General features: G+C 45.8%; 1 protein-coding gene and 1 pseudogene across 4 annotated transcripts in view; both read right to left on the reverse strand.

Annotated features, from left to right (window-relative positions):
• Positions 1-3,603: 3,603 nt before the first annotated feature.
• On the reverse strand, positions 3,604-3,721 carry LOC137095762 (5S ribosomal RNA; annotated as a pseudogene).
• Positions 3,722-9,637: 5,916 nt separating this feature from the next.
• The window catches only part of LOC137095158 (protein tyrosine phosphatase type IVA 2-like), a 115,263-nt gene continuing 112,424 nt past the window's right edge, over positions 9,638-12,476 (reverse strand). For all 4 annotated transcript variants that reach the window (XM_067461487.1, XM_067461488.1, XM_067461485.1 and 1 more), the window contains one exon: positions 9,638-10,065. In XM_067461487.1, the coding sequence (XP_067317588.1) occupies positions 9,957-10,065 (109 nt within the window). In that variant the 3' untranslated portion in view covers positions 9,638-9,956. The remainder of the gene's footprint in view (positions 10,066-12,476) is intronic.

Here is a 12,476-nt window from a genome sequence, read left to right on the forward strand (position 1 = left end):
AGATGCAGGAAACACATCAGTTCTTTTACTTGGCATCCCTTTAAAGATATTTCAAGGCGGATATCACAACACCTCTCTCTGTCCTCTTTTCCAGGTTGAACATACCCAGCTTCTCCGTAATCATTCCTTGTAAAAGCACGTGTTTTCCTGGAGCAGAAAACACAACTCTCCTTCAGGACCCTTTGGAAAGACGCAGGCCTTTGGTCAAACCTTTTTTCTGACAAAACCCTAGGACCAATAACTTTAAGAAATTTGCTGGAACCAGGGAGGAGGCTTACGCTACTATAGAAATGAGATCAGTTAACTTGTGCATGTTTTGTGCCATTATGTGAATACACAGGGCAACCATGGGAGGGATAAAAGGAGAATACGCTGCTTGGTTGTTTCCAGCACAAGAGCAATCCTTTTGTGAACATGAAGTGTTGTGTCACTTTAGACGCACAAGTTTAAATAGCAACATCAATGGTGTAAAAGCACAGACACCATTATGGAACTCAGACGTCTCCCACCCTGTCTCTGCTCTTTTAAGTATTGTCAAAGGCTTTCATGGCCAGAATCACTGGGTTATTGTGAGTTTTCCAGGCAGTATGGCCATGTTCCAGAGCATTCCTTCCTGACGTTTCACCTGCATCTATGGCAGGCATCCTCAGAGGTTGTGAAGTATTCTACATTTCTCCTTGACATTAATTTTGTTAGTTTTGGCTAATGCATCTTCTAATTTGTTGGGGTCATTTGGATCCTGAGTAGCTCTCCTTCCTAATTTTGTCTCATCTGCAAACATGATCCGCCTTTTCTCTAAATGAAAGGTTGCTTACCTGTAACCGTGGTTTCCTGAGTAGTTACCTGCGAATTGCACATTGTGTTATTCCTGCGCCAGCGCAGGCCAACTTCGGAACCTTCTAGAAGCTTAAAATCAATGTATCCCCCTCAGCACCCCCCCTCGAGTATATAAGCCCCAGAGAAGAGCCAGCCTCCATTCCTCTTCCGCCGCAAAGCAGCCAGAAGGTGTGGCATGACACTCGAGGGGAGGAGGGAGGGTATGTGCGAATTCGCAGGTAACTACTCAGGAAACCACGGTTACAGGTAAGCAACCTTTCATTTCCTGTCGTAGTTAACTGCGAATCGCACATTGTGGTAGACTAGCGAGCTATAATTCTGGCTGGTGGGGTCATGCCACCGCCGAAAAAAGGACCGCTCTACCAAAATTAGTCTCTCTCCGCGATACTCTGTCTACCTTATAATGGGAGACAAAAGTAGTAGGAGAGGCCCAAATAGCCACTCTGCAAATGGAGTCCAAAGGGACACCTTTCATAAAAGCAGCTGAAGCAGCCACTGCTCTCGTAGAGTGACCCCTGACTTGTTCTGGCAATTCTTTGCCAGTCAATCTGTAACAAGTACGAATTGTTGACACAATCCAGGCTGAGAAACATTGTGATTAAACTGGAAGACCCCTGGTATCCCTGCGATATTTCACAAAGAGCCTAGGGGATCTCCTGAATTCAGCTGTTCTGTGTACATAAAATGCCAATGCCCTTCTAACATCCAAACAATGCAATCCCTTTTCCAGGGGGGTCTCAGGGTTCTGGAAAAATGCTGGCAAAACCAAGTCTTGGGAAATATGAAATCTGGTGGCAACCTTAGGTAAAAATGCCACATCCGTGTGCAACACTACCTTATCACTATGAAACTTCAGATAAGGAGGATCCACTCTTAAGGCGCATAACTCACTCGCTCGTCTGGCCGAGGTTATGGCTACTAGGAACACCACCTTCCAAGTCATTGGCCCTAAATCCACTGATGCCATAGGTTCAAAGGGGGGCTTCATTAAACTGGAAAGTACAAGCTCCAAGCTCCAGGACGGAGCAATATGTGCTACAGAAGGTCTGACATTTTGTAGACCTCTTAAGAAACACTTAACCAAAGGGTCAACAAAACAAGAAGGTAGACCCTTTTCCCTCCTGAACCATGAAATGGCTGCCAGATAACATTTCAACGAGGAGTTTGAAAGGCCAGCGTCGTAAAGAGTAGCTAAAAATTGCAACACTACCGAGATCGGAGTGTCCTCCGGTTTGTAATTCCTTGATTTGGCAAAATTACTGAATTTGTTCCACTTAAAGATGTAAGATCTTTTCATGGAGGGTCTGTGAGCCGCTTTTATGATGGACACAACCGTTTGCGGAGGGTTTACATCCTAACCCGATAGAGTGGAATTACAAGCCATGCTGTAAGCTTGAGTAAGTGGACTACAGGCCCCAACCATGATGATTCAAATATCTAAAAAGGGCTCTTTGACTGCCAACAGTTTGAAGTGCTTTATGTGTCTGGAGGACTCCGTCCCGTGCCAATTTCCTCGGGCAGTGAAGCCCACCGAATGCGCCCTCCAACTCCAAAGGGTGGAAATCATGGTAGAATTCTTGGAGGAATTTGGTGGCTCAAAGGGCAAACGGCACAGATATTGTTTTGATGGGTGACCAACTAAAGAGGTTAATACACCTCTCATGGTCTCAAAGAAGGATCATCCTTAAGGCAATCGAATTGAGGACCATGCCTATATGGACAATGTCGAAGGCATGAGTGCGGCCCCGTGGTCGTAGTTGAAGTCACGTGTTCTCTTTGTTGACAATCCGACCCGGGAACTGGAGAAGATACAGCATAAACAGATATGAGAAGAAAGTTAGGGTTTTTATTTAGCTAGCAATAGCCAGTCCTTGATATGTAGATAAATTACGGTGCATCTGAGGCAAGATGGGTCAGCACAGTGGCCATATACTTGATGAAAGCAAAAGAAGCAACTGGAAGCCCAAATGACAGAATATCAAACAAAAAGGCCTGGTCCCTTATCATGAAGGAAAGGGACCTACTGAAGAATAAATATCCTTGAAATTTGTACTGGCAAACCAAACATCCTTAATTAACAGGGGAAGGATCATAGAAAGCGATCTCATCCAAAGCTTGGGAGAACAGATAGATCGGTTGATGTCCCTTAGGTCCAGAATAGGATGCTAGTCGCCGTCCCTTTTAGACACTCAGGAGCAATGGGAGAAAAGTGAACAGAAGGACATTGAAGGTGACTGATCACCTCCTTCCGCAACAAGGCCTGGGCCTCCCCACAACAAGGAGGGGAAACAGGTGTCAAGTACTAATAGCACACCAGATTACAAACCTGATAGGGTAACCCCCCTTAATAGCCTTTTGCACCAGGCATGCCATGCCAGATTGAGGCCAAGGGCAGTAGTCCCAAACCCAACACAGAAGAGCCAACACATGCTCCACACAGGTCATTAAGGGGGTGTTTAAAATTCAATGTGAGAAAGAATACACTAGCTCCAAGTGAAGGAGGACAAGAGTTGAAGGCATCATCATGGACATTTCAGGGAGAACCGAAAACTGAATCTGTGGGATGTCTGATGCATCCCTGGATATGTTTCAGCCACTTGTCTGTTTCAAGAGAGGTGGTCTAGATAGGGGGCAATTTTGGACGAAATCAACATTTGATATGCCCTATATATGCCCACAGTGGGCCAGGTCAATGAATAAGCCTGCACCCTTCTCCCCATAAAGTCACCTCTCCTTGTCTGATGGAGTTGACAAGGGTTCTTAGTAAGGCTACAACACCTGTATTCCTAGGCGGTCTCTCATCCAAGTACTAATCAGGCCCAACCCTGCTTAGCTTCCAAGAACAGACAAGATTGGGCGTGTTCAAGGTGGTATGGCCATAGACCTGGGCCACGTCCACGACTATTGAATTAGGTTCGCACGGATGTGCCACCTACTTGGCGGAGGTGAGAGCAATACGAGAAGAATGGATAGCAAAGGTAATACTACAGGAGCCTGTGAATGTTGCTGCTCTAAGGGGAAGATGGGATCACCCACTGGGATAGGTGTTTCCAACGTGGGTAAGCTCAAAGGCTTGCCATACGCGCCATAACAGCTGAAAAGACATTAACTGCATCGGAAGAGGGTTCTCTGACTCATGTGAAGTGTCCACAGCTTCTGGGGTGCTTTCCAAAGAGTCAGAGTCAGCATTAAGACCTAAGAGAAAATGGGTCTGCAAGAGGAGCCAACAACATGTTGGTGTGGAGAAGAGCCTCGAGGCCGGGGCCTGCAATGCGAGGGGGAAGGCCTCTGGGACAGCAAGAACAGATGCGAGGTGAGTGGCCTTGAGAGCGTCCCCAGGAGTGCTCGGTACCGGAGAGAGCTTCCCTTGGCGACACCCATAGGGATGCCAGGCATCGAGCTCGGGAGGGGCGCCAGGATCAGTATCGAGCCCTAGGGAGGTCCCCATGAGAGTGCCAGGGCCATTGCCGGGCCCGTGAGAGGCGCCCAGGGCGGCATCCAGCCGTAGGTGGCCCCAATGGAAGCACCACTCTGGTGAGGGGCTTAGAGTTCGCCAGGGGCCGGCGCTAGGGCACTCCCTGCCTCAAGGGGCAGGCTCAGGCCAAGTGAAGACGCTGCTTCTGTGCACGTGGGGCCGGCGTCGGGGCGCTTCCTGCCTCAGGAGCAGCCTGAGCAGGATCTGCGCTTGAGAGCGCGTACCCATGGCCTGGCACCAGGATGCACCCTGCATCGAGGGGCAGCCCGGGCACAATCTGCGCTCGACAGCGCACGCTCCCTGCATCGAGGGGCAGCACAGGAAGAATCAGTGCCTGTGCGCACTCACATTTCCTCCTCGGCAAGGGCGGGAAAAAAGCGCGCTTTTTGCCGCAACAGAAACAGCCACCAGGGGCAACGCTGAGGTGTTTTAAGGCCTCACTCGCCTTTCCTTTTTAGATTTTTTTTCCGACTGTTTGGCCCACTCAAAGGCCCTTCTCTGACCGGTAGGCGGTGGAGCCACCTTGGGCTACTTAGCCTTGGGCCTGGCTGAGGCCGAACGGCTATCCAAAGATACAAAAAAAAAAAACACTTGAAAGTACTGAGGCCCTTCGGCTGTATCACGGTAAATACTACCTCAGCGGTAGTATTCCCCATCAGGGCAGTCAATGGCCCAAACACCACTCCCCTGAAAATTGGCACGGGATGCGTGGGTGAAAAGAAAAGGCCTGCTCAAGAGATGAGCCATAGGATGACTCTTACACGCCTGAGGGGTGAAAAAAGGAGCAGAAGATGCCGGATCATACCCCAAGGCCTCTCCTCAGGCATCGCTGACACATAAAACGCCTATCCATCGGGCGGCTTTTCCCTCCACATGAGGGACACGTCTTAAAGAAAGTGGTGGTCAACATACCATCACCATGACAAAAATAAAATTAAGTCAAATAAAATAAACATAAAAGCAAAAATTCACGCAGTCCAGAAACACTAGTCAAAGATGGAGAAAAATGAGAGAAAGATTCCTAGCTGCTGCAATGGCGGCGGGAGTCGGCTGCCTTGAGCGTTCTGCCTCCAGCTCCTTGCCGACCTCGGCGATGCCCTGGGAGAAGGAGCAGGCCCCAATCCGTGCACCTAGGTGCTCTCCGGACTCGGCGAGGCCTGGCTGAGGATCGGAGCCGGGCAGCCTTCCAGCGCTTCCTCTATGCCTGCTGGCAGAGGGAGCGCGATCGCTCTCTGCAGCTTTGGCGGAGCGATGCCAGAGGGTCTTCCCGCCTTCTTTGTGGAAGGCTTAGGCTGTACACCCTCGGTGCGGCCATCTTGAGGGGCCTTCTTTTTAGCCCTCTTCTTCAGGCCCGATGGATCTGGCCTAGCCAAGCCAGGTAAGGCAGCTGGTTCCCCTATTGGTGGTGGTCTGGTAGCGGGTGGCGGCAGCAATAAGGCCCTTTCATACAGGGCTGCCTTGAGCCGCAATTCTCTGTTTTTACGCGTTTGTGGCGTAAAAGCAGCACAAATCCCACAGGGTTGGGATAGATGCCCTTCTCCCAGGCACGCAAGACAGAGAACATGTCCATCTGTATCCGGGAGGACATTCGGGCAGGCCGTGCACTTCTTAAAAGAAGTTGTAGCCATGACCACAATTCAATAGGAGAAGGCAAAAGAAGAGTCGAAGTCCTGTCTGAGGTGAGGGGGAAATAGAGTATCTCGTCGTAAAATGTCCAGTCCAAGTTCAAAAAGCCAGAAGATCTCTAATCAAAGGTTCTCTAGTTGATAGCCTACTAACGGCGGAAAAAAGAGGAATGGAGGCTGGCTCTTCTCTGGGGCTTATATACTTGAGAGGGGGGGGGGGCTGAGGGGGATACATTGATTTTAAGCTTCTAGAAGGTTCCGAAGTTGGCCTGCGCTGGCGCAGAAATACCACAATGTGCGATTCGCAGCTAACTACGACAGAAAACCAGTGGTTCTCAACCTGTGGGTCCCCAGATGTTTTGGCCTTCAACTCCCAGAAATTCTAACAGCTGGAAAACTGGCTGGGATTTCTGGGAGTTTTAGGCCAAAACACCTGGGGACCTACAGGTTGAGGAAGATGTTGTACAGCCCTGAAAGGCCCAGTACAGAACCCAAATAGTCACTTCTTTCCAGGATGAAGATAAAACATTGGAGAGAAGCAGCCTTTGGGTTCAGTTGCTTAACCAATTACAAATCCACCTAACTGTAGTATTGTCTAGGCCACACTTTAGTAGTTTGTTTGTATATGAATGAGGAAAATGAGAGAAAGCTACTTTGTTCAGGAGCACTGAAACCCTCTGAGAGATCTGCCACAAGGAACTTTCTTGACATTGTGCATGAAATGAATAGACAAGCTAAATATTGATCAGGCACAGGAAAATTCAGCCCTCCAGGTGTTTTGGAGTTCAAGTACAAAACACATGGAGGGCTGAAGTTTGCCCATGCCTGATCTAGATGAACAGCCAGTCAATATGCCACTCCATTAAACTACAGCCCCAAGCTAATTTCGCCAGCATTTAGGGTGGTGAGGAATGCTGGAAGATGCAGTACAGCAACACTCAGAGTGCCATGCAATGCCCACCTGAAGACACTATTTCAGAATCAGTAGCCATTGTTCAATTTGAATGGGAAGAAAGGGATACAGTTTACATCTCCCCAAAGCAGGTTTGTCAGAAAAGTCGGTTAAGTCCATAATGTGCTCCATGCCTTCCTGATCAAAATTTGACCCCACAGACAGGCTTTTGCACAAGAGGCATTGGCAGTAAGTAAAAACAGAAAGCCTCTCTTGGGAACCTGGTAAAAAGTCAGAAAGAAGGTAATCGGTGGTTAAATTGAGCTAGATATGAGGCCAGTCCTGGGATGGGGCATACCAATTGAGAAATAGAGGCTAGTGAGCACTGAAGTGCTTTCAGAGCTAGGCTGCTTTCCAGTTTATTCTTTGAGAGAAGCAAAATCTTCCAAATAAGAGGCATATAAGTCTTTCCATCCAGTCTCTATGTCATGAACTGCCTTTGTGGAACCTGCCTATCCAGCCTATATTGGGAAATCTCTGCCAAATGCCTTTGCAGAACTGAATCTATAGGCAACACTGATGATGTCTGAAATATCCACCACCATATTATTTGGGCACCAGAGAACTAAAAAGTAACTCATTTTAATGGCCCAGAATCCTCAGATGTATGAAAGTCACAAAGAATTCCTCTCCCCATTGAGATCATGGAGCGTTTGTGTATGAATTGAAAAATGCTTGAAGTTGTCACTTGGTTAAGAAAAGAATGTTACACTTACTGATAGCACCCTCTCCTAACTGTTAGCTGTAAACTGGACATGTGGACACCACCTATTTCTATGAGCATCCGGGACTGTGGCGCAGCTGTCTGAGCATAAGCTGCATTAAGATCATTTCTGAACACAAGGTCATGATTTCGAAGCAAGCCCTGGTCAGAGTGAGCTTCTGACCAATTGTGTAGCTTGTCGTTGACCTTTGCAACCCGAAAGATTTATTATTATTTATTTCGAACATTTTTATCCTGCCCTTCTCAATCCCTAGGGGGACTCAGGTCGGCTTACAATTGGCAACAATTCAATGCTGCTTCATAAAGTACAATAAAATAGCAAAGATAACGATTAAAACCATGAACATTAAAATAAATATTAAATAATATACTTACGATCCATTTAGCTATTGCCAGTCTGGTGGCTATTTATCTAACCATATACTAATGATTACTCCACTTATCCAAATCCACTTCCAAGCCATAGTCAAATGTTATCCATTGTCCTTTAACCAGACTGCCCAAAGGCCTGGTCCCACAACCACAATTTTTCCTTCTTCCGAAGGTGAGAAGGGATGATGATGATCTAATTTACCCAGGAAGTGTATTCAACAGGCAGGGGGCTACCACCGAGAAGGCCCTGTCCCTCATCCCCGCCAAACATGCTTGATACAACAGGGGGGCTGAGAGCAGGTCATCCCCAGAACTTCTTAAGCTCTGAGGTAGGACGTAGAAGGAGATACATTCGGACAGGTACACTGGACTAGAGCCGTATAGGGTTTTATAGGTCAAAACCAGCACTTTGAATTGTGCTCGGATCAGCAGCCAGTGGAGCTGACACAACAAGGGGGTGTTATGCTCCCTGTATGATGCTCCAGTGATCTGCGACGCTGTAATCTAGCTGTCGCCCGTTGGATTAATTGCAGTTTCCAAACAGTCTTCAAAGGCAACCCCACGTAGAGCACGTTGCAGTAATCTATTCAGGATGTGACAAGAGCGTGGACCACCATGGCCAGAACCGACTTCCCAAGGTACGGGCAGAGCTGGCACACATTTTAACTGTGCAAAAGCTCTCCCGGCCACTACCGAGACCTGGGGTTTCAGGCTCAGCTCCCAAGCTGCGAACCTGTGTCTTCAGGGGGAGTGTAACCCCATCCAACACAGGCTGTAACCCTATGCCCGGTTTAGGCTTACGACTGACCAGTAGGACCTTTGCTTGTCTGCATTCAATTTCAATTTCTTAGCTCTCATCCAGTCCGACACAGCAGCCAAGCACCGGTTCAAGGTTTGGACAGCCTCTTTAGTAACAGGCGGAAAGGAGTGACAGATTTGGACGTCATCTGCATAGAGATAACACCTCATTCCAATGATCTCTCCCAGCACATATGTCAAACAACACAGGGGACAGTATTGAACCCTGTGGGACTCCACACAACAATGGTTGTGGGGTCGAACAGGTGTCACCCAGTAACACCTTCTGGGACCGTCCCTCAAGGAAGTACTGGAGCCACTGCAGAACAGTACCCCCAAGTTCCATATCCTTCAGGCGTTGCATCTCTCAAGTAGGAAAATTAAGTACCACCTAGGTGTGGGGAGGCTAATTTAACAAAATTTACAAGGCCATAAAAAGACTCCAGCAAAAGCACGCAGGGAATGCAGAAGTACTTCATCAGCATTGCAGATGGACGATAAAAGCAACAGCTCCCCTGGAGGCCAGAAAAAGTTAAATAGCCTCTGACTGTTTGTCTATTTCTGTTGTGTATCTTTGGCATTGAATGTTTGCCATTGAATGTTTGCCATATATGTGTATATTGTAATCTGCCCTGAGCCCTCTGCAGGGTGAGAAGGGCAGAATATAAATACTGTAAATAATAAATAATAATATAATATTGAGCATTAGGCTGCAAACTGCTCATGTACAACTAGAATGACTCCACTTAAATGCTGCCTGACGGTTCCAGCAAAAGTAAAGAGAATTAACTTAATACAGTACTAAAGGAATTCCCCTCCAACATGACACTGTCTGCACAGCCCAAATACTCTGCTTTTCCTTGAAACATAAAATTGACTTTATTAATTTATCTCCAAAAAAGTTAAAAATACAGAAGGCTCATGGAACTTTTGTCTCTTGGCAAGTGATCAGAACTGCAACATGAGAAGACAATCCTTCACTGAAATGTTGTAAATTATTATTATTATTATTATTATTATTATTATTATTATTACTATTTATCACAATCATCATTTAGGACCAAGGTTGAGGAGCAGCAACTCCACTATGGGAAAGGAGGTCATCTCCTTCCAGAATTATGTTTCCAGGTTCCACATGTCCAGAAAGACCTCCACAAAGAGGGGGCTCCTGCTTTACTGCACAATGCAGTGGCCGTTGGCGTCCCGGAAGCGTAACCGCATCTTCGGCCGGTATTTCTCCAGATAAAGCAGCTGTTTGGAGTTGAACGCTCCCCTCCTTTTCCTGAAAGGGAAGCACACGCATCCAGAAAATGAAGTTACTACCCACATGAAACACACATCTCAAACAGACTAGCTATGATCTGGCTTCCCAGGACTAGAAGAACACACACACAAGAGAGGATGAATGGACTATCTTTGGACTTTAATTGGCAGATCAACTCAAACTGGTAAATCAACTCAGCATTTTCACTATCAAGAACTCACTCCTTGCATTACAGGCAGTCCCCAAGTTACAAACATCTGACTTACAAACAACCCATAGTTAAGAAAGGGGATGAGACAACAGGAAACGAGAGAAATCTACCCTTCAGAAGGGAAAGTCATCCTGGGAGAGTTGTTACCATGTCTAGATCCAGGGAAGTCATGCTACCCCTCTATTCTGCCTTGATCAGACCATACCTGGAATCACGCTGTGTCCAATTCCGGACACCACAGTTGAAGGGAAATGTTGACAAGCTGGAAAGTGTTCAGAGGAGGGTGACTAAAACGATCAAGGGTCTGGAGAACAAGCCCTATGAGGAGCGACTTAAAGAGATAGGCATGTTTAGCCTTCAGAAGAGAAGGCTGAGAGGAGATATAGAATCATAGAATCATAGAATTAAAGAGTTGGAAGAGACCTCATGGGCCATCCAGTCCAACCCCCTGCCAAGAAGCAGGAATATTGCATTCAAATCACCCCTGGCAGATGGCCATCCAGCCTCTGTTTAAAAGCTTCCTAAGAAAGAGCCTCCACCACGCTCCGGGGCAGAGAGTTCCACTGCTGAATGGCTCTCACAGTCAGGAAGTTCTTCCTAATGTTCAGATGGAATCTCCTCTCTTGTAGTTTGAAGCCATTGTTCCACATCCTAGTCTCCAGGGAAGAGGAAAACAAGCTTGCTCCCTCCTCCCTGTGGCTTCCTCTCACATATTTATACATGGCTATCATATCTCCTCTCAGCCTTCTCTTCTTCAGGCTAAATATGCCCAGCTCCTTAAGCCACTCCTCATAGGGCTTGTTCTCCAGACCCTTGATCATTTTGGCCCCCCACCTCTGAACACATTTCAGCTTGTCAATATCTCTCTTGAATTGTGGTGCCCAGAATTGGACACAATATTCCAGGTGTGGCCTAACACCAAAGCAGAATAGAGGGGTAGCATTACTTCCTTAGATCTAGAAACTATGCTCCTATTGATGCAGGCCAAAATCCCATTGGCTTTTTTTGCCGCCACATCACATTGCTGGCTCATGTTTAACTTGTTGTCCACAAGGACTCCAGGATCTTTTTCACACATACTGCTCTTGAGCAAGGCATTGTCCCCCATTCTGTATCTTTGCATTTCGTTTTTTTAAAATATTTTTTTATTAACCACAAAAGAAATGCTATATACATAAGAAGAGGTGGAACAATATAGTGAAAGAAAAGTAGGAAATAAAGATGTATAAGTCTTAACAAAACTACTTCATTCTTTTCTTTAAGCCAGATTCTTTACAGCGATTCAACTTGTTCTCCTCTTTTTTTCTAAACACCTAATAATTTTATTACATTTATATTACCTTCATTACAAAAACAATCTCTATAATTCACATAATTACTTTTTTCCCTTTCCCCAGTTGTGCTACCCCTTGTGCTCCCCATCTCCGGAGTTCTTCTTTTCTTTATACTCCCACCAGAACCTCATTTCTTCTGGTGGGGGTCGGTTCCCGTCTTCTTTCCTTAATGTTTCCTCAATAAATATTTTCCATATATTTTCAAAATCATTATCCTTCCTTAGGCCTTTTTAAACCTTTAAATTGCATGTTAATTTGTCATTTATTGCTAATTTCCAAATTTCCTTGTACCATTCTTCTATCTTAATTTCCACCTCTCCTTTCCAATATTTTGCTATTAGACAATTAGACAAAATTGGAAGTTGGATGGAACAAATAAAGAAGAAGAGCACCATTAAGGAATTCCTAGGTGAATTAAATATATCATGGCTGCATTGGGTCCAACTGGACCAATGGTTCAAAAATTGGAAAGGAAAGAACTTAGGGGAAAGAGAACCAATGAAATTTGAAAAGATAATATTAAAAGAATTAGCTAAAGAAGAAAATGAGCATCAAAAAGGGACAACAAGTATTATATACAAAATATTAATTATAAATATTAATATTAAATATTAAAGGGGAGAGAAAAGGGATACAAATAAGGGAACTATGGGAAGAAGAACTGAGAATAAAAATAGGAGAAAGGAATTGGGAAAAATTATGGAGAGCAAGACACCTCAAGAATTTATCAATTAGGATAACAGAAAACTACTATAAGATGGTATGGAAATGGTACCTGACCCCAACAAAGATAATATGGATAAGAGTTGTTCAGAAAAATGTTGGAGGGGTTGCCAAGAAAGGGGTACGCATATCCACATGTGGTGGCAATGCAAATATGTACA

Source organism: Anolis sagrei, chromosome Y (assembly GCF_037176765.1).
Source record: "Anolis sagrei isolate rAnoSag1 chromosome Y, rAnoSag1.mat, whole genome shotgun sequence".
Lineage (NCBI taxonomy): Eukaryota > Metazoa > Chordata > Lepidosauria > Squamata > Dactyloidae > Anolis > Anolis sagrei.